The sequence below is a fragment of the Parus major genome, chromosome 1A, assembly GCF_001522545.3.
Source record: "Parus major isolate Abel chromosome 1A, Parus_major1.1, whole genome shotgun sequence".
In the NCBI taxonomy this organism is placed as follows: domain Eukaryota; kingdom Metazoa; phylum Chordata; class Aves; order Passeriformes; family Paridae; genus Parus; species Parus major.
This window is the reverse complement of record NC_031773.1, coordinates 5,142,171-5,165,379: the sequence shown is the minus strand read 5'-3', so window position 1 is coordinate 5,165,379 and position 23,209 is coordinate 5,142,171. Positions and strand designations below refer to the sequence as shown.

The window sequence follows — 23,209 nt, the reverse complement described above, 5'->3', positions numbered from 1 at the left end:
ACTTAAAAGTCAGTGAGAAAAAGACATTCAGAATTAAATTTCTACTGACTCACTTCAAAATGAGTATTTTTTGTTTGTTTTTTTTTAAAAATATAAATCCCCCACAGGAAGCTTTATCTCCTGGAAGAAGCTTTGTAAAGGAAGTCCTTTTAAAGAAGTTAAAAATTAAGTGGTTGGATTTCAATTAAGTGGCTTTAGACTTAGTTCACTTTGCAAAGAAAGGTGTAAACTCAAAGGTGCTTTGAATATTTTTTCTTACAGACAAGACTTGAGATATGTATCATTAAAGGTGTAGGTTAAAACATTCATCCTGTTACTGATAGGTTATTTTTTACCCCTTACTCAATAGCAACACACTGGAAATGAGCAGTGGATGCCAGGAACAGTGTAATATATGATGGAACCAGACGTGGCCTCCCCATGCAGGCTCCAGCAGTGTAAATTGTACACAAAGGGAACAAGCATTTCTGCTAAAAACACACCTAGAATAGCCTGATTATGTATTCCCTTCCTTAATGGAACCTAACTGTGCCTCAGATGAGATGTCCTTGTTTTTCTGGAGAGGAAGAGGAAAGCGCTCATCAGATTTACAGAGTTCCTTCTGCAACAGAGCCACGGGGCCTCACCTCTCCCACACAGAATCAGGCTGGCTGCTCTCTCTCAGCCGGAATGAAAACGTAGCAAAGTTTGCCCAAAAGGAGGAGATAAATGAATTAGATAAATAAAAATATCTAGGGAGGTGGGAAAAAAAAAAAAAAGATGAAAAAAACCTGTCACTTGGAACTTTTTTCTTCTTGTCACAAGTAAACTATCATTCCCAGCAAATAATATTCTTTAAAATAGTAGGGGAAAAAAATTACTAAATAATATTTAAGAGCATATGCACAAGGCAGTTCACTGTGCTTCAGAATTTAATATTTATATAGCATTTTTCTGTGGTACTTGTTTATCCTCAACCACTCTAGACTCTTCACAATTCCATCAGAAATCATGGTAAGAGACAAAATGTTGTCAGTATTCAGTAGTGGAATTCACTCACTTGAACTTAACCACCTACTAACAGATACAAGATATATAACAAAAATGTTGTGTTTTAAAAAGGATTCTGGCAATTCACTAAAAAAAATAAGCCTAAAGTTGATATGAATGTTTCTGAACAGAAAAGAATTAAAATGACACCAAGTAAATTTTTTTTTTTCTGGTGTCAAATAATCTATTGTCGCTGACCAAAGGGCCTGAGAGGAAAGATAAATGCAGAAAACAAATCAAAACAAAACAAAACAAAACAAAATTTAAAAATACCTTCATTTTAAATAATTCAAGCTTTTAGCAGAAAATGAAGGAGAGACTTCAGAGAAAATATACATTTTAACTTGTGTCCCTATACAATAAGCAGCTGGAGGGAAAGCCAAATTTGTCTTCCTAGGAAACACATCCCATAACAGCACAAGATACTATTTCCAAAGAAGACAAAAAATATTTCTCTTGAGGATATTATACTAGGTTTATTTCCAAAGCTTATCCTTGGCAAGAACAGTAGTGACAACATAGATACAGTCTTAGAAAGCATGCAGTATTTTCCTATCTTTGTAGAATGAGCTGGAAATTAGGATGGGAGAAAGCAATGAAAACAGAAACAACCCCCCTCAAAATGCCTGGGAAGTATGAAGGGGAAGGAAGAGGGGAAAAGGGTAGCCTCATTTTCCTAAACACCTTGTAATTAGTATTAATTTATTCTTAGCAATAACTTCCTGAGGTTTATTTGCTGTTGGTGTGGGGAGAGGGGGGCAATCATTCACTTAGCTGCTTCCTCACAAGACCCACAATTAAGCAAAGAACCACTCAAAGCAAAAACGGATCTTGTCATTAACTCAAAACCTTAATCAGATTAACTCCACTATGACAGAAAATGGAAACTAGAAGACAAAATTGCATCCACAGAGGGATGATTTTTGTTAGTGACCCCTTTTTGTATGGTAGTTGGTAAATGCTTTTATACAAAGAAGGGATGAGTGGCAAAGTATAACTTGAAGGACAGATGGCTGAAAAATGAAACACATTAGAGGTTAAAGAAGGTGACAGTGTTAAGCAGGAGAAAACTGGAGGAAGAAGAAATCACAGATTAGACTGCCTGAGGCCTTCCAAGAAGCCTCTGTGAGGAACCAGACGTGAGGAACCAGGCGCGTGGTGCCGCTTGGGCTGGGTTTGGCGGTGTGGGCACTTACCTTCCTTCTGGCTGCCCGCGGCGCTCTGCTGCTGCAGCAGGCTCTGGCTGTAGAGGGTGGGCAGCGCGGCGGCCGCGTACTGCTGGATTCCTGAGTAGGCCTGGGTGAGCGCGTCCATCGTGCCGGCCGTGCCGTTCGTCAGGCCTGTTGCGCCGAGTCCTCCGTTCAGGGCCGCCATACCTGAGAGCATTTGAGCAACTTTACAAAAAACCCAACAATAGAGAAAAGAAATTGCACTTGTTCATTAGTGCTTTCCGAAAGTCGTTGGTATTATACGACACTGACAACGACAGCAGTGCATGCAGCTCGGCACTTCACCAAATGGGACTGAGGACAAAGAAACACGACTTTGGCATCAGGATCACTTCAGCACAAGGGTTGCACAGTCAAATGGACTCGCATGCAGCCTGCTACTGGCAAGTACTACAGTGCTCCTGAGAGCCTCTCTGCTCATTCTCGACACCTGTGCTTCTGCTGTGGGTGTCTGAGGCTGGCAGTGTGTGGGACCTATCTGACCTGTGTCCTGCGAGATGGCCACTGGGAAAAGCAGCCTGTGAGGCAACCTGCTCTCTCTAATCAGGGTCTTCAGGCCATGACAACACCATATCAGAAGTGTTTTGTTTATATGGAGTAAGCAGAGAACCCTGATTAACTGCATTTTAACACATGTCCTTTTCAGCCTAAATGATTCTATTACAATTACAGGCTTTGTCCCTTAGGCTTGTGGTCAAGAGATGGACTGCGACACTCATTCTTTGCTTCCACCCTCCTTCTCTCATTCCTCCAGTCACTCTGCAAGTAGCACACCCAGAGTGACTAAAAATATTTCATCCAGACTAGGCATCTTTCATGAAGGAACAAAAGCATTTATTTCTAGCAATGTTTTTCTTCACAAGAGAAGCAGAGTCACTTTTTTTAACTTACAGCAATTCTACATCCTGATAAGTAACAAAGTAATTTAACTGGGATGGCTGCTAAAGAGGAAATTTCCGATGGGATTGCTAGCTGTGCAGAAAATGACATCCCTCATCCGTGCAAACAGTGTGGGCTGCATAAGGAGTTGTACTACTCTGATTTGATGGTGGACAAACTCCTGAGCTACAGCTTCCCTCCTTTGCTTCTATTGCTCAGCATGGCTCCTAAATGAGTTATGTTGACCTTAACAGTGCTAGCATGTCTTTCAGAAATTCCAGAAAAAGTGAATTTGCTGTTGGAAGTTGAAAGTATGGCAGGGTTAAAAGCCCTGTTCATCTTCCACATGCCCAACCCGTGTCAACCTAAGCACTGCGAGACCATCAGGACTGAGAGTCAGGGCATGTTTTCTGCACAGTTAGCTACCCCAGCTCCCCAGTTTCTGGGTGAACAGCTCACAAACAACTTAAAGGTCTCAACAGGCCTGTAGAGGAACAGAAGATCAGCCACTAAAAATACTGGGGGGGGGGGAGTCAGAATCACCAGCAATCATTTCTTAGACATTGTATAATGTTTTGATTGGTCTGTGAAGATAAGACTGGTGGTGTCATATTAAGACGCAAAAGCGAGGAATAGTAAAGAGAAGGAAAGGGCTTAATTTCAGAGCAATAATAGGGGTTGGTATGTAAATGGGGGAAAAGTGGGGAAATTAAGCAGAGGACACTTTATAGTAAATTAATAATTAAGCCTATTAAACTGGGAAACAATCTTCAAGGAAGATGGCAGAAACCTTATCACATGTGTAATTTAGATACAGGAAGAATACTGCAGGGAATTATCCAGCATTGACAGAGGAGGATAAAGATGCTGACCCCAGTATCCTTCTGCCTCTTATGTAGATTTGAAAAGCATATTCCTATGAGTCTCCAATAATCAGGACAATTGCTCAAGTGGCACCTTTTTGGCTCCACCAGAGTCTGTGCCAATTAAGAGAATTGTACTGCATAAATTATACCTTTTGATCTTACTATAATTTGTGTGACTAAACACTTGACAGAGATGTGATATTCTTAGCCTTTCCTTAATAAAATGTCTCACTTTGAAGACTTCTCTTTCCCCTCCACCCCACTTCAGAGCATCACTTTACCCTGATGGGAGGTACTGGCTGCCACTGCTTTGAAAAAGAATCCCTGTCAGAACTCAACAAGCCCGGGTATTTCTTGTATAATGGTTCCAGTTATAAATCTGTATTGGGGTTGGGTGGTAGTGGGGAGATAAAGCAGTGGTTTCTCTGAGAAGCTGCTGGAAGCCTCCCCTATGTCCTACAAAGCCAATGCCAGATGGCTCCAAGACGGACCTTCCACTGGGCAAGGCTGAACCCATCAGTGACAGTGGCAGCACCTCTGAGGTAACATGGTAAAGAAGGAGAAAAAACCCTGTGCAAGGGTAACTGCAGCTAGAGAAGAGAGGAGTGAGAATGTGTGAGAGATACAGCTTTTCAAGGTCGGTGGAGGAGGGGCAGGAGCTGCTCCAGGCACTGACTGAGATTCCCCTGCAGCCCCTGGTGCAGCCCACAGTGAGGCAGCTGTGCCCTGCAGGACATGGGGGTCCATGGGGGAGCAGAGATCCACCTGCAGCTCATGGAGGAGCCCACATCAGGGCAGGTGGATGCCCAAAGAAGGCTGTGACCCTGTGGGAAGGCAGTGCTCCTGGCAGGACCTATGGAGAGAGGACTGCACTGGAGTAGGTTTGCTAGCAATACCTGTGACCCCGTGGGGGACCCATTCTGGAGCCGCCTGTTCCTGAAGGGAAGTGCTATAGAACAGACCCACAATTTGTGGAGTGTTGCAGCTTTTGGAAAGGACCCACATTGAAGGAGCAGGTGGAGAACTCTCCTGTGGGAGGGACATCATGCTGGAGCAGAGGAACAGTATGAGGAATCCAACCCTGTGCAGAAAGGAGCTGCAGGAACAATGTGTGATGAACTGACTGCATCCCCCATTCCCTGTCCTCCTGCACCACTGGGGACAGTAGGTGGTGAATTCAGGAATAAAGTTAAACCTGGGAGGAAGGTAGGAGTGGGGAGAAGGTGTTTTTAAGATTTGGTTTCATGTCTCATTATTCTACTCTGACTTGATTGGTAATAAATTAAACTAATTTTCTAGTCAGGAGTGTTCTGCCTGTGATGGTAGTGGGTAAATAATCTTTCCCTGCCCTTAACTCACAAACCTTTTGTTACATTTTCTCTCCCTTGCCCAGTTCAGGAGAGAGAGTGATAGAGTGGCATTCAAAACATTATAATAACAATAATAATAACGAAAACAACAGCAACAATATTTTTTACAATAAATTATGTATAATATTTTATATTTTATATTATATATTACTACTAATAATAATTTGATCCTGAGGCTGACTGTAGTCTGCTCTGGTGTTTTGTACTTATGTTTGTGTCACTGCTTGCATGGGTGTACACACAGGGCTGGTTAAAGTAAAGGCTCCTGATAAAGTAGCTTGTATCTCTCTTTTTATTAGAGTGTTGAAATAACTGGATAACAGAGGTAGCATTAGGATACCATGTTATCTTTCATGAGTCATTGGCCTATTAGATAAACATGCTTTGTGTTGCAGTGGGCAGCATCCTCCCCCTCCTTTCCCCTGGAATCAATAGCACCTTCTCACCCAGCGGTTCCAGATCAGCCATCAGCCCACGGCAGTGCTCCTGGGAAGGGCACAGCCACTGCTGCCACAGCCCACGTGTGGCATACCCCTCCCTCCTGAGCAAAACAGAGCTGCAGAAAGCACCCAACGCTTTTTCTGTTCTTACATTTTTATTAAATGTGCAAGGCCCAGCTGCTGTTACACATCTCTGCCATCTCTTTATTATCTCTACCAATACACCTGAGTCACACAGTGAACTCTGGTCCCTTCCTCCCGTCTGTGAAATAACCTTTTGGAGCCTCTCATCTATGGCCTTCTACTTTTCTGAGTTTCTCTACATAATACAAAAGCAACAAAGCTTGGCAAGTCTAAAGGTCTCTCGAAGTGCTTTTCAAGCACCTTCCAATCTGTCATGAATAGTTTTATCTCTGTTTTACAGATGTAAATAAGGGGGCAAAAAGGCTAAGTGACTGCCCTGGGGTCACACACAAATACTGTGCCATAGTATCCTGACAGTATGGTTTTCTTTCTTAATTGCAAAGAATTGCTTCCTCCTTCTTTAGTGATTTTTCCTCATAATTCACAATTCTTTTTGTTACTTAGAATTCTTAAATTTACATGCTCAAAGCAGTCTAATGTTTTGCCATTTAAAGTTTTAGGTGCTTCAAGAATAACTGAGGGAAGACTGAATCCCCACGCTTAGGTACAACTGCTGCCAAAACCTTGGAGACACTTAAACTTACCATACTCCACTTTATTTAAGGCCTCCAGACAACTTTTTAAAATGCTTCTCTCTACAATGGCAGCACTATCAGTCTCCATACACAGCTTTTCACAGACCCAGACAGGACTGAGAAAACAAAAAGCTTCTAGTGAGTTCAGTATGGAAGACATTCTCCATGCAGTGCATGGAGATTGATTCCATGATTCTCACATGCAGGGCAGGACATGGCTTAGGTAGAAGAGCATCTCTTCAAACTTTTGTATAAATCAATGCCCAAGCACAGAGCCACCTTCTGATTAATTTTTGGGTTAAGCTCTGTTTGACTTGTGCTTTGGATTTTCTAATTCTCCAACTAGATGCATGTCACTCAGTTCCCAATTTGCTGCACAGTTACTTCAGGAATGTCCATGGCCAGTGAAAATTTTTATGGGCCTCCTTATGATCATGGTATAAGCCATGGCACGAACATGACATGAACATGAGGTTTTCCAAAGGTAATCTCCCAGATGGGTTTGAGTGTGAATGACTGAGTCAGGCATGGTCATCAGGAAAAGCCCCATACTGTCATTAAAATAGACAGGGAGCTTATTGTAGTTTGACCAATGCTTCACTATCATCATCATCGTGAGTACCAGAAAGTGATAATCAAATTCCCTTTTGAGGGAAACAGTGCCCTAATGCTGAGCTGTGTCATGGAGAAAACAGTTTCCCCTCTTTAGCTCTCTCTCATGTATGTATGTACATAGACAGACATATCCACATACATTTTGTAAGCACTGTGTACATATCCATAAAAACATCCATGAAGAAGATTTGGGACTGCAGTCACTGTCAGTACAAGTCCATGGAGGCAATTGTGACTTAAAACAAACTGAAATTTAGTACCAGGTTGTGAATACATCATTAATAGTTCATATATGACACATGCAGATAAGTTTGCACATATATCACCTCAAAATGCTTGCTGAGAAATTGTAAACTCTTTGCTTGCAGCCTAGCAAGGAGCATTAAAAGGAGTGCAACAGGAGGGTTCCCACACAATGAGCTCACATGATTCACTCCTGCTTGGTTTTGATGAAGGGGTACAATATGTTGGAGTGCTCCAGTGTGCCTGGGTTCTTAGTACTTGTGGAGGGGAAGGACTGGGATGTCACATTTTGCTCTTGATATTGTGATTTTTTTTATACACCAAGTGAAGAACAATGACTGTTAATCAGAAAGGACATTTAATGGTTTCTTACTCATGTCAGGATAGATCTCTTACTACAAGAGCTCATGAGACAAGAGAAGGTAAGTTAGCTTTCTACACATGCCATTTCCACTGGCTTGCTTTAACACTAATGGAAAAACATCTGCCATTTTGGGACCTAATACTCATTTTTCTTAAGCTGTCCTTGAGTTGTATCTACAAAGAGTTGTTTTGTGTGAAATGCACATGTCCTTGCCAGAAGCAAGTCCTGTTTTACACGAGACCCCATGCAACCATTCAACATTGCTACGTGGACATCCATAAGCCCCCTTCCTTCCCAGCTCCCAACAATGCCAACCAGAGATCACAGAACAAAAAGATTGTGTGAGCAGCCAAGTAACAGTGACAGAAAGGACATCATGCAGAGCATCAGAGTGAGCAAGAGATACTGAGGAGGACATCCATTCCTGAGGGTACATTATGATGGGTCATGGACTGGCAATGACCAAATAGATTCCTTGCATTGCAAAAGGAAATGCAAGGAGCAACAGCAGCTAAAGAAAAAAAAGAGGGAGGGGGAAAAATGCATCTGGGGAAATCTCTTCTGTTACAGGCAAAGGTGAAGTCATCATAGCAGAAACAATAATAAAAAAAAAAAATCCTTCTTCTTCAGAAAAATCTGGACCAAGGCTCAGAACAAAGAAGAATGTTCTAACAAGTGCTGGCATCTACTTTGCTGGAGATGCCAGGGTTTGTTAAGATGTCACAGGATAGGTACGTGTGCTCTGGCATTACAGGTGACTGACTGCATTTTCTCCCACACTTGCCAATTAAAAGCCAAAGACTTGCCTTCATTTTTAAAGCATATTGCTCTCAAGTCAATTAGATAATTCTTACAGATGTTTTAAAGGACTGCCTCTGTGGCAAACGTCTTTCTTAGCACTACATTTCTGAGTGAGGTTTTGTACATTGGGGTGATACACCTGTTGTCAGACTCCCTCAGTGAAAAAAGAGCCTCTCCTATAACCTAGAAAACCCAAATCCCCAGTAACAATTCTTTTACCTTCCACATGTACTGCAAGAAGAGGAGTCTATGCAGGGACACAAGGAAATTAATTTTGCAGAACAAACTGTGTGAAACTTAAAGACTCCAGGGAAATTCATATGCAGTAGTAGTAGTAGTATGGAACAGAATCAACTTGACCCCCTTATTTGGTGTAGAGATTAAAAATCATATTATTACTTTAAAATTGATAATTTTTGTGGCATGATTATTGGGGAAGGCTGTCCACCACAGCAATAAATACTCACTGTTTACGGTACCTGCTAGTGCATTAATATTATTCAGTCCAACAGTGGCTCCAGCCAGTCCTTGGAGAGTACCCAGAGAAGTCAAAGAATTCATGGCCGCACCAGCTGTGGAATTAGCAGTTGATGCAGCCACTGAAAGGAAAAAAAGCAAAGCAAAATTAAGGCAATTAAGTTTGTTTATTTTATTTGATCACAGAACAGCTTACAATCACACACAAGAGCACAACAGGGCTACTTGCAAGGAGAAGTAAAAAAAAAAATGAGACCAACAAGACCAATCTTGTTCAAGACATCAACAGTGTGATTGTTCATGGGAAGTGTTGATGAGTCTAGAACTGCAAATACTAGATCACAAAATTCAGTACTGTGCTATTATTTGCAAATATAATACTAAACCACTATGTGTGGGATCAGACATTTTCTCAAAAGTTTGTCAATTAACCTAGCAACCCAGGCTGATCAGCTAACCAGGCTTTTGGGATTTTGCCACACACTTCAAAGTCCATCATTAAACAAACAAGAATTACTCAGTAATTTTGTCATTCAGGAGATTACTGTTCTGGGCCCCAAATGGTCTAAGACTAAGTTCAATTATTCTAAGGGAAGACACTATGCTCTAGGACACTGTGTGAACTTCATTTAAAGATCTGAAGATTAGAAAAAGAAGGGTGACCAGGCAAATAGAAAATGTAACTACCATTCATTTTATTGCAGGCTTTTATACTGGCCTTTGTGCATAGATAGTCATGTATATGCACCCCTATGATACTGTATGTATCCCCAAAAGCTCTGCCAGAGGGGAAAAGGTGGAAAAAATGTCCTTGATGCTACTGTCAAAGGAATGATGAAGGTGGGTGAGATGAATCAATCTAAATTATGTGTTTAGGGAGAGAAAGAGATTCACTCTCTTGTCATAAGAAAGTAATAAAGAGTCATCATTTGGGATAGGTTGGGTGAATTAGAAATACCTGTCTCACAGAAGGGCCTTGAAAAACCAGTGTAGATTAAACACTCACTGTACTTAACTCACAGGTAGGTAAGGTATACCAGATGAATCACACTCATAAAAGCTGCAGATGCAATTAAGTTTTTAGCTTGTCTCCTGAGCCCTACTTTCGTGTATAGTCATAAAGTCTTCCTTTTTTTTTTTTTTCCTGTTATAAAGTTGCATTATCTTAGGAAAAAGTGAACATTTAAAGTCAGAGTTTTGTTGATGATGTACTGGAGGCACATCATGTCTACAACCATGTAGAACCATTTTTGGCTCCTATTCATTACCTAGGTATGAAATAGTTAAAACCGCTTTTATATGATGCTTTTTTGGGCTGTCAAACACATCAGATTACTCAGTGAACCCTCAAGAAAGTGAAGTCTCTAGAGCTGACAGGACCCAGTAAGGAAAACAGGAGGTAACTTTTTCATTCTGTGGGTAAACCTTGAAGCTCTAACCTACAAATAACCTGCCTTTGCAACATTAAGACCCACCAAAGACAAGTTTTCTCACTCTTGGGGCCTCAAAGTACAAAGAACATTCTTGCTGTGGGGGAAGAGAGATTTCCAGACACTGTAATGCAGTCCTTCCTTGTCTCTTAGCATCTGTGATGTTAACTCAAATAATTTTATATGTTGCAAATAGAAGCAGCTTTGATTATTCAATCTGTCCCCACAAAGCAATAAGAATCCAATAATGTCTTTGAATAAAAAAAAGTAATTAAAAAAACAAGTAAAAAACCCCACTTTCTTCAGATAATGTGAGCACCAACAGAGAAGAAAGGAAAAAACAAAGTGAATTCCCTGTGACTAACACTGGTATGCGTTTCTGTCAATGTTCATTAGCAAATTATTTAAATGAAGTATATAAAACTCAAATCTGAAGGATCTGATTAGTTTTGACTGGACTAAATTCCATCTATTTTCTGTTTTAGAGGATTATTATCATTTTCTCTTGAGGAAACACATATAGTTAAGAAATGAGAGAAATGGGGACTAGGAAACTGCCTGTAAATTACATTAAAGCTGGGGGCAAATATCTCCTGTGAACAAGAGCCATATGCTTATGGATTGTCAACACATCTGTTGGAGAAGGCAAAAAAAATCTGTTTAAAACCTTCCCTCTTGTGCAGCCCACAGTGAATTATGGAGGCTCTTATAACTGGCTGTTCAAACACATGCTCCAAGGATGGTCAGTATCTGGGACCAAAATCTCTTTTCTTCTTTTTTTTGTCATCAAGTTTCTCAATTCCCTCAGGCAAATAAAGAGCAGGTGCCTCAGTGCTTCACCCACTTGACGCTGCAATGCAGATTATCTAGTTTGCCTGAATAAGGACTTGGCACACACTCACTGTACAATACTGGTTGAACCTCTAAAGCACCTCAGGAATGAGAGTTATATTGTTGTGGTATTTCTTTTGCTTAGCAGTGATCCGCCTCACAGACACAGTGGGACAATGCTCTTTTCTCTTTGGCTTAGTATTTCTTTTGGAAGAAAGAAACTGGACACCTGTGTGGTTTCTACCATCTTATTGAACAGGGGGTGAATAGAAATGAAGAGAACTCCTTCTTTTGGGGTGCTTGGAGAGATCAAGCAACTTCTGCATAAAGCTTCCTGAGAGACCCCACACTAATTGATTGAGACCTGCATGTATGAAATAAAGATGAAGACAGTGATGAGCTAAAATATTACCATAAAGGGGTTATGAAAGGTCCAAAATATTAACAAATGTGAAAATTTGTAACAAAATGCCATACTAAACCAACAGATGAAGCAATGGCATGCCTTATCCCCCAGAAATCTAAAGGAAGATGAAAGAAAAGTTAAAAGGTCCTATAAGACAAGTGTGAAGGCTTAATCCAGCTGTAAGTTTTTACTTTGTGTGCTCCCAGATGAAATCCATCTAGAGACAAGGACTGTGCTTCTCCTGTCCTTTGCCATTTTCTAGTTCCTTTCAACTAAAAAATTGTAACATATATTAAACTGAAGGGAAAGAAGAAAAATCACATGCCTTGTGGTAACAGCAAATGACTGCACTACTTTGGGGGAGCCTGCATAACTCTTTTGTGTCAGCAAAACTCTTGGGCTCCACAAATGCTCAGAGTAATGGCAAAGGAAGAATAATTCACTGTCAGAATACTTTCTATATTTATGTCTTTTAGTTGTCCAGAAGACAAAAATAGATTGGCTACCTACATAATTTATAAATTGGGTTTTACCAGGTTCCTCTGACACCAAATAAATGAAAAAAAAAATAAAAAAAAAAAAATTCACAACTCCCTCCAGCCTCCACACCAGAACATTCACAGAATCACAGAATATGCTGAGTTGGAAGGGACCCACAAGGATCATTGAGTCCAACTCCTGGCCCTGCACAGGACACATCAAGAGTCACACCTTGTGCCTGTGAGTGTTGTCCAAACAGTTGAACTCTGTCAGGCTCGGTGCTGTGACCACTGCCCTGGGGAGCCTGTTCCAGTGCCCAGCCACCTTTAACTTGGTGAAGAACCTTTTCCTGACATCCAACTTAAACCTCCCCTGACACAGCCTCAGGATATTCTGTTGGGTCCTGTCACTGGTCACCACAGAGAAGAGTTCAGTGCCTGCCCCTCCTCTTATTGTGCTTCTTCCATTTAACTGATTAAATTTTTTATATCAGGTTCAAGCTTCAAGCCAAGAAACTTGGCCTTTGGCTAATACACTCTTTGACAGAGTTCTCTTTGATACAGAGAACATGTTTTTATTTGGAGTGGCTGCTCTATACAATTCAGATATTTGTGTTTATCTAGTAATGCTGCACTTATGGAGACTTTTAAGGCTGGAAAGAGCTGGCATTTTCAAATGTTCTCAAAACATTCACTTCTGCCATTAGGAACCATTTACCAATGGTTATAACACCTTTTAGGTCAGTGGGGGTTTTTTGGGGGGTTTTTTTGGGTTTTTTTCAACAGAAATATGAACTAGCAATGAGCCATTTATCTTTTAAATTTTAATAACATGTTAACACAATTCCTAAATATTATGCCAACCTAGAAGAACAACAGGAATTAGCATAGAAACTTTTGGCCATTCTTTTGGCTAGCTTATGTCAATAGAGTCATAATGATTTACATCATCTGGATTTGCCTCAGCTGGAAAACTACATTCAGGGTAACAGCATCTAGGAAAGGCAATGATGTGTAAATATTTCTTTGGCTTTGCTACACACACTGTGGATGGAATTAATTTCCCCACCTTTGTCAGCCTTGTTGTTAGTTTAAGCTAGTCTAGTCAAAACTAGACTGTCTCTGAGGTTTAAAGACCTCCAATTCAGACACCCTACCTTTAGATTTCTATTTCAGGTTGAGCTGAATTGCTCTGAAGAGCACACAGATGAGCTCAACTACCAGATGCCTTTCCCAGTTTTCCCTCAAACTTCTTGTGCTGCCCTGGCTAAAGCAATTGCTATGATTTTTGTTGCAAGGCTTTCTGCTTCTTCACAGTTGCTGCCTGTCTCTTAGAAAGCCGTATCTTGGAGGCACAGGCACATTTTTGTCACGCCTATTTACTTCCTTACACCTCAGACCAAAGACTTGGTAGAGCTTCTTGCTATACTGAAACCACAAACTTATGCTTGTCTGTAGTACAGCCTTGGGCAAATCCCACCCCTCTCATGTCTCAGGCCTATTTATAAAGTGAATCATAGAATCAGAGAATGGTTTAAGCTGGAAGGCATCTTTAAAGATGAGCAATGAGTGATCTTCAACTAGAACAGGTTGCTCAAAGCCCCATCCAACCTGACTGACTGTTTCCAGGCATGGGACATCCACCACCTCTCTGAGCAACCTGTACCAGTGTCTCACCATCCTCATAATAAAAATTTTCTTCTTTGTATCTAGTCTAAATCTACCCTCTTTTAGTTTAAAAGCATTTCCCCTTGTCCTGTTTCTACAGACCCTGCTAAAAATGTTTGTCCTGATCTTTCTTGCAGGCCCACTTTAGGTATTGAAAGACTGCAATAAAGTCTCCCTGGAGCTTTGTCCAGGCTGAACAACTTCAACGCCCTCAGCTTTTCCTCATAGAAGAGGTGTTCCATCTCTCTGATCATCTTCAGGAATTCTTTTCCCACTGTAGAGGTCAGAGTCCAGGAAGGCTGCTGAAGACAAAGAACTAGATAACCCACCCTCTGTTGCACTGAAGGAAAGGACCTATTCCAGACACACTAGCTACTATGTTTCAGCAGAGAAATGGTTTGCAGCGTGTAGTCAGGCTCATTCTTTCCTTAATATTTTTGGTAAATGTCTAAGTGAAAAAAAAGTTCCCGTGACTTCTCAGCAAAGTCCTAAACCCCTGGATCTCTTGGAAACTCCCTGCTATATGTGCTAACTTGGCACTATTTATGGCCAGTGTAAACTGCACTTCTCCATTCCTCTCTGCCTTGTCCTGTTCTCTTCCTCCTCTTCCAACATGGGCACCCTGTCTGGAAATGATACCCAAACTGCAAGTCTTGGAGTAAGATACTAAGCACATGAGGCATTATAAACATTTTAAGTGAAATTTCTTGTTGGAAACATTATTTTGCTTTTTAGGGCAGGTTTAGTGGCGAGAATGGGCAAAGAAAAGTAAGAGCAGCTTCAGCTCTTTGCAGACATGGAGAGCTGCTCTACACCCTGCCAACCCCATCCATGTGAAGAGCAGCTGTAATGTTTCTGGAGCAGAACCAGATTTCTGGTGCTGCAGGGCTTCAGGGCAGTTCCAAGACTGGCTTAACAATACTGGGACTTTCCACACAGAGATCCACAATGGTAACTGTGTCAGTCTGCTGACAGCTTTCCTTTAGGCAGCCCTTGGTTACACTCCACAATTGCCTGTCACTATGAATGCCTGGCACAACAGGAAACTCAATGTTTAGTCTGGTATCAGCCACTTGCTTTTCACCACTCACCTGTGAACCACAACTTTGTTCTTATTGTTCTACTTAATGAAGAGTTTAAATAACTTAAGTGTTCAAAGTACTTCTTTTGCTCCAGTTAAGACATAGTAGTGCACCAGGGATCAATATTGCCCACAATTTTTAGGTTCAGTATCTCTGTGACTAAGCATGAGAAGCTGCAGAGAAAATGTTCACTTCTGGGGGACACTCCTGGCAGATCTGTATTGGCAGTTGTCGAAGTCCAGAATCCTCTTTCTTGTACTGAATTTGGGTTTATTTCTGATTTTCTGCTGCCTTCCTAAACTCACTGAGTCCAAGGGCCAGATGAAATGGATGTGAGACTACTGCTGACTGTCATTTGGATGGATTCAGTTGGGCAGAACTGGCCAGCATGAACCTTATGAGATTTAAGAAGGATAGATGCCAAGTCCAGCACCTGGGGAGGAATAATCCCTTTCAATAACTCAGGTGGGGATGGGTGGTCTGGGGAGAAGGTTTGCTGAAAAGGACCTGTGGGGGTCTTGGTGGGACGTGACCATGAGCCAGCAGCATACACTGGCAGCAAAGAAACCAAACAGCATCCTGGACTGTGGAAGAGGAGCCAGAAGATCCAGGTTTCCTCTGTACTCAGTGCTTGTTAGATCACATCTAAACACTACATGCAGATTTGGGCTCCTCATTGCAAGGAGAACATTGATTGAGTGGTGAGAGTTCCGTGGAAGGTCAGCAAGTTGGTCAGGGGTCCAGCACTTGTCCTTTAATGAGCTGGACTTGTTCAGGCTGGAGAAGACACAGCTCAAGGTGAACCTAAAGTAGCCTCCTTGTGCTCAAAAGGAGTTCATCCACTAGATAGAGCAATAGTACGTGGAGGGAAGATGAGAAGTACATTGGAACAAGGGAGGTTCCGTTCAGAGATAATTAAAAACATTTGTACTGTGAGGATTGTCAAGTTCTGAACAGATTACCCAGATTCCTCCATCTGTGTCCTTGGAGGTTTTTAAGATTTGTTTGGATCAAGCCCTAAGCAACCTGATCTCACATGAGCAGGGAGCTGAGCCACAGACTGACCTTCCAACCTCAATTATTCCATGGGAATTAGAGCAGCGTAGGAGAAGAGAAAGTCAGCTCACACTAAGGCTGAATGAAAGAAGGTTGAAGAATGAAGATGTGTTGAAAACTGAAAGGTAGAACCAGTTTCTGTTCTTGGGTCTGTTAACAGAAACAGAGGATGACACTGAATGTGCCACTTAACTCTCATCTGTGCTTTTGATTCTAGGCTGCCACAGCTACACTGTGTGGGTGAGGTTTCTAGGGCCCAATCTACCTCTGAAAAAAGAAGTTCTGACCTTGGATCTTTCCTAGAGGTTTTAGACTCCTCTTAGATTCAGCAATGTGCAACAGAAAATAAAATCACAGCAGAAGAATGTAAAGAAAGAATATAAATAAATCATATGAAGAGATATGGCCAGAAAATAAAGTAAAACAATAAAAAAAATATTTCTAACAGCTCCCCAGTCAGCGATAGAAAAAAATGGTAAGCATTTATAGGAGAATTATAAGGACAAAAGTAAAAGAAATATTAAACTCAAAGTTGAAATCTCTAATTTTAGCCAGCTGAATTTAAAATCTTTGTTTAATACACAAAATCTATTGGGTAAACAAAATATGCCTTTGTCCCTTGCTTAGTCCGGGAGGGATAATAAAGCTAAGAGACAACACTGGATTTAAGGATAATCAGATCAAGGCTGCATTCTTTGTTTTCATTCTAATCTTTAGTTGCAATAACCAATGATGTTTGGAACTGTGTCTTGAAAACTGTATCTAAATATGGGGAACACCTGCTGGCCTGACTGAAAGACTAAAGATATTGGACAAAGTTTTGTTGTGTTGGACAAAGTTTGTGCAAAGCTTCCCACTTTGGTTTATATTATCTCAGTTTTGTGGTGGTAGTCTCTTAAACAGAGAATGGCACCCAGCTGTACAAGGCTCTTATGTAGATGGGAGTCTGGACCACTGACCTGGAGTCAGGAGGGATTCTGCACAGATCTGATCTTAAATATTTAAGGTCAATCAATTAAGGTGTGCTATCTTTATGTAGCCCTAAACCAAGTGGTTGTTTTGAAGAAGGTGACAGAGTTTTCTCCTAAACACACAAATGAAATGTCTTATGGAAAAAGGGAATGACTCAAATATAGTAATGCTGGAACTCTCGAAATGAGGATTATAAACATGGTGTGGGGGAGAAGTGGGCAAGTCAATCATGGTGCCCATGTGACATTACTCTCAGGAATTTGCAGTGGTGTTTCTGGCTGAGATGAGCACATTCTACGGGCTCTGACTGCAGAAGGAACATTTTAAAGGGGAAGAATAATTAAGCAATGACAGAGGCATCATCATTATTAGATAATCACAACCCAGGGGCATTAGCAAACGTTGAGTGTCTCTAATCCCATGGGGTCTAATTATTCTGTGATAATAACCACACCTCCAAGTTTTAATTTATTCTTCTGGAGAATCTGGAGGGGGAGGGGGAGAAATGGGGGCATTTTAATATTTTTGCTAAAAGAAGATGCAGTTGGCCTTTCACTAGGGCTCATCAGTATTCTAATCTAACTAGCATGTGTGATTGGCATTAAATTATCTGCCCTTTATAGTGATCTCCAGCCAATCTGAGTATTCACCCTTGCACAAACTGGTGGCCTCCAGGTTGCTAACAGTACCAGCAGGCCCTGGTTCTATTTCTCGGAACAGATTTTGGCAAAGGTGAGGTAGATTTTCCTGATCTGGAGAGGTGTATTTTCCATAAGGTCATCGGACAAACACATTGCCATTGGTATAGGGAAAGAAGTAAAAACTTGTACATTTTCTAGTATCCTGGAAGTGCTGTCTGACATGTCAAAAAGGAAGATTCTAGGAAGTTTAAGTACTCTGCTTGTGCTTGGACAGGATAAAATTAAAGTGACAGATGCACTCCAGGGAAAGAGCACCAGAAAAGCAAGAGAGCAAGAAAGAGTCAGGGGAAACAAGAATGACAATACAGAAAGACATATACCAATATCACAGCCTTTCTCCAATAAGTCAGTGCTCCTCTGCTTCTTCATTACTCACAGATGAACTGTGCCCATGAAAGATTGTCCATTTCTTCTCAAGGAACAGGGGAAGAGAAGCAGCAGTGAGAAAAGGAAGTCTCTTTTTGTATCTGTGGGCATGCATGTGCAAGTGATAGAAAGCACGACAGACAGGGAGAGGAGAGGAAAGAGCCTTTCCCAATGGTGATCCTTCTGGTTCTGGCTTTATGAGGTCCTTTGGAAACATTGACTTATACAAGAATAAAAAAACCCCAGGAAACATAATGAGGTGAACAAATTCATTCAAATTGCAAATTCAGAAGCCAAGGCCTTCAACAATGGGAGAATAACTTTAGGCTCATAAACCCATACTATTAAGTAGTGCATGGATTTTTGAGAGCTAAGAGAGCTTGGGTGAAGTGAAAATCAGGGACACTAATTTTAATCACTTGTTTATGCTAACAACTAACTTGACATTTATGATTGTCATGAAATTACAGTGTGTACACCATGGACCTTCCACAGCAGTGCAAAGTAGGAGGAGAAAAAAGCATGCAAAGGTACTACAGGTATGGCAGACAAATTTATTAGCTGGTTGCTTTTGTGGTTTTATAGTCCTCTGTTCCAAAATATTCCTCCAAATCCATCTAGCAGAAGGTATATTAACAAACAAGGGTTCATTGATTGGTCATGTCTTTGTGAGTCTAGGCTGCTTTTATGAATCTTGGTGTTTAAGGACACATTTTCCTATGAGATTTTAAAGATGAAGAGAGAATAAGAGAGAGAGAGATATTAAAAAGCAAGTTAATATTCTGGGCCAATTCCATGCTGATGCTTCTGTTTTATTGAAATGTATTTCTCAGTGAAGACCATCCACCTCTAGAGTAAACTACAAGTTGTACCTCAATGCTGTGCCTGCAACATGTTGTGCATTCTCCCCAGCACACCACAATCATAAATTTCCTTTGCTTTTGGGTGGGAAGTATTTCAGAGTGGCTCGGGAACAGAATAATAATGCACAGTGGACTGGCTTGAGTTCAGCTTCATAGCTGACCATCAGATATTTCCAACTGTAACTCTAGCTGAAATCAAACCAAATTGAATCACTACAATATGAGGAAAACAAAGAAGAATTACTGAGACTTATGACTTATTACTTATGACTCTGTTTTATTCAGTGGGGCCAAGGGCTGTGGCTGTGCTCGTTGAAGCACCACTGAGTTCACATCAAAGCCATTTCTACAGGGAACTTCCAGCTGTGCTCTCATGTTTATTACAGCTATCTCACTCAATTTGGAGCAGGCTATTGTTCCGAGATGCATGCCCTGATGCTGAAATGACCTCCATGTGGAGCCACTTCAGAATACAGCCACTTATAAATCACTTTCCGAAGAATTTCTGATCTAAAATCAAGAAGGCTCTACTTGAGGCCAGGATCTCCTGCCTAGAGTACAGGTTCCTTCACACAGCCCCTGGTGTGCCTGCAACATCTCTGACACACTTTCAGCACTAAGCATTGACAAACAACATGCAGTAGCATCTCTCCATTAAAAAAAAAAAAGAATAAAGAGAAAAGAAAGAAGAATGTCAGCAGAATCCAAGGCTATCATTCAAGGTAAGCAATGTTTTTGTTCTGCAAGTGCTTACCACATGCATATATGCCAATTCAAATTCTAGTACATGGGAGAGGATGGCCTGATTAATCTTTTTTGCCTCTCTTGCATATCAGTCTTAAGATCAGGTAAACAGTCCTTGGGAGGTGTTTGTCTTTCCATTGCAACAAGCTGTTTCTAAAAGTCTTGTTTTCTTCAGACACTTAGAGTCCTGTCCATAGTATTTTAGAATAGAGATGAGCTATACTATATATTGAAAATTTGAGTTTGTAGTTAAAGGAGTTATGAATCCTGAAGGTGCATGCAATTATTTCCATGGCAGGTGGGTTACTAAGTGTGGTGTGCAAGCACAACCTTATTGCAATAGCACCTCCACAACATGCAGTTGTTCACCCCTGGGAGCTGCAGAACTTGAGGATTATTTTGCCTCATGTAAAAGTACTCAGGCAGGTCCTTTGCAGACATTTGTAGAGTCATATTGAGCTCATTGTGACACTGGTTCTTTTCATCCATATTACACATTTTTGTTCTGCAAACAGCGAAGGCAGTTGAGTGTTTACTTTACTTGGTTTTTTAAACTTATGCAGTTGTTGGAGATATTTTTGTTTGGCCATGGCATAACATAATTCAGTAGACCCATATTCAAGCAACTAATTATTTTGAGAAAAAAAAAAAAAAAGGTTAAAGCATTAATAATATTAAAAAACAGAATAAAATTAAGATTTTTAAATTATTATTTTTTACTATTAATTATAATTTTTCTGCCTTGGGTAAACAGACCAGGAGTATCCATGGACATAAGCATAATCCAGTAGGACTGCAGGAACAATACTGGCATTATTTGAAAGCTCCTTCAAATGCATGAATTTGTCTAAGATTTACATTATTTCTTGGGCATTATGAACTGCAGCATTTTCTGGGCTTGTAACTTCTTGTAAGATTTATTACATATAAGCTCACATATCTACCTGTGTAGGCAAGCTGATACTATCATCTTTCTTTAATAGAAAGCAACCCTGAATGAACTTCAAATAGTGCTGCCAACAGAAAGAAGTTGCTTTTTTTTTTACTAACTGGGATTCTTGTAGCTTGAATTATAGTTTAAGAATGGGGTAGAGAGACACTTACAAAATATAATGTATTATATGTGTTATTTGTATACTGCAAGCAAAGTAAATCCTGAAATGTGCTAAGGCAACGGATTTAATACTTTAGGAAGATGATAATGTAATAATGTTTAAAAAACAAACATGTCTCCTGTTGAATTAGATCCTACTAATCCATGGTTTAGTACTGTATGCTGCTTTCTGAAAGAAAAAACAAACCTAAAAAAATTAACCAGCACAATGCTCAACTGAAAATATGCACATGTTCCTGTCCTTCAGTATTAATGGAATTCTGAGGAAACAGCTGGAGATTTCTGTGCCAAAAATTCATAAATTGATAATGTTGATTCTAAAACAGATAAGGAGCTTTGCCAAAATGACCCCTACAGTTTTCAGGCAGCCTCACATTTTCACAAAGCAGTTCTGCCCATCCTGAGCCCAATCAGTGCCTGAGCCTCCCTGAGATCCTTCAGGCTGCACTGATGCACCTGCTCAGAAACCCTTCTGAGAGGAGAATGTACAAAGACCTACTACATTTTAAGGGACAAAGCAAACAGCAAAATGATGACCTGTCTGCTGCCACCAGCATCCTTCAGGTTATCACAGGTTCATTTTTCCAGTGAGGACACCAGGGAGAGACAGTGCTGTTCCAGGGAGGCTCCATATGAATCCATCACCTCTCCTTTTACTCTACTGGGACTCTGGGAGATTCTTATCTAAACTCCCACTCTTTTCTCCTTTAGTCATTTAAGACATATTGAAGCATTATTAAAAATACAAATATAGGTCAAAAACACCCAGTTTCCTATTTTTGGCTCCAACTTGTGCTTGCATGCCTGTTTAAGGGTGCCCTAATTATCAGATGGGCTTAGTACCAATACATCTCTCCAATAAACAGCACATTCTCTGGGCACTAAGAGCAATCAAAATCAATTCACTTATTTAGAAGCCTAACCACAGACTCAGACACTTAACACCATGTCTATAAGACCAGCTGACACACAACAGTTCAGAAATATACTTGTCCTGTCACAAATCTCCTTGAACTATGCAGTCAAATAACAGGCACTGGGATATGGGTGTGCTAAGGCAAGATTTTATTCCATAGCTTCCTGGAAAACATATTCTTTTAAAATATCAGTGCTGAGATCAGATTTAAGACATTGAAATTCTCTGTCCTCCAAGCACTAAGGTACAAATGATATTTATATAACTAGACTTAAATACAAAATTTAAAAACATGTGTTTGGGTTAAGTGTGTGTACTGTACATTCACTGTATTTCAAAACCTTTATTTAAGCAATGTCTTATATTTATCAACTGTATATTTATCCTAAAAATAATGAAATTTATACTAGGGAAGTTTTCTATGTTCTGCAAGCTAATAAAGCTTATTTTAAATGATTTTACAATAATGGAACATGCATTAATTCCACATGAAATGGCACAAAAATAATCAATTTGTACTACAGCATGACGAGTGCCATTCTGCATTTTAAACTGATCTTTTCCAACATGAAACATCTACTTCAATTTAGTCTTTAGCAAACTGTCAGACCTTCCTACACACCTACTGGTAGGGTTATTTTTGGATCATCCTGGAAGCAAATCATAACTATCTCAGTGGGTGTACTGGCCTCTAACAAAATGTCACGATGGCAGCCTTGCGCCACTGATTGGAGAAAAACGTATTGTACTGAAGTGAACAAAAAGCAAATCTTCTAAGAATGGTTATTTGAACATTCTTCACTGCTTCTCAGCTGAAGCATCCTGTATATTCTATAAAATCTCTACCATTTCAACAATTGTGCTCACAACATGAACACCTTCAACTAAGACAATCTTCATACTAGATTAAGGGGTAGAGGAAATAATGAGCCACAGATGATAGCTGTAAGTTATAATTCTCTGTTTTGAGCAGAGGGAAAGAAGGAATTAATCCTTACAGGAAAGACAGTGTAATCTTTTTTTTTTCCTTTTCAGTTTATTCTATACTTCACAGTCTTCCTTTTTTGAGGACTGTTATTCTTCAATGTCAGCATCTGTCTAAAACTGAGTATTTTTAGACCTTTGTGCTTAGGAGAATTTTTTTTTTCCAGTGCAAGAGTTAATGGCTGAATACTGATATAATATGACAAAAGCTGTGCTGGATTTTAAGAGATCATTAAAGGAAAAAATCTCACTTTCTCCCTTATCTGTATTTTTTTCCCAAATATTTTCTCTTAGGTTTACACAGCAGATAAACCTAAAGATTTTTTTACTGAAGCATGAATAGCTACTTCAACTGTGTAAATAAGTAATAGTTTAGAGAATCAAATAATCATGAAAATGTCATGGAAAATGAAGGCTCCTAAGTCTGAAACTGAATTAGCTTCTGGTTTAGCAGTTCTATCTCCCCACAGCTCAGAAATTATATTGTGTATGTTCATGCAGATAAATTTGGATATATAATTAGATGTTTCATCTCCTCATCTACACACAGTAGGGCTTTCCCACT

The 23,209-nt window shown here is 40.3% G+C and overlaps 1 protein-coding gene across 11 annotated transcripts in view; it reads right to left on the bottom strand.

Moving 5' to 3' along the window:
• CELF2 (CUGBP Elav-like family member 2) overlaps positions 1-23,209 on the bottom strand; it is a 545,877-nt gene that overhangs the window by 14,344 nt on the left and 508,324 nt on the right. For 7 of the 11 annotated variants that reach the window (XM_015627339.3, XM_015627335.3, XM_015627331.3 and 4 more), the window contains 2 exons: positions 9,035-9,154; positions 2,226-2,423 (listed from right to left, as the gene is read on the bottom strand). In XM_015627339.3, coding sequence (XP_015482825.1) covers positions 2,226-2,423; positions 9,035-9,154 — 318 coding nt within the window. Of the gene's footprint in view, positions 1-2,225; positions 2,424-9,022; positions 9,155-23,209 lie in introns of all 11 variants that reach the window. The other 4 variants (XM_015627333.2, XM_015627334.3, XM_015627336.2 and 1 more) reach the window with 2 other exon arrangements.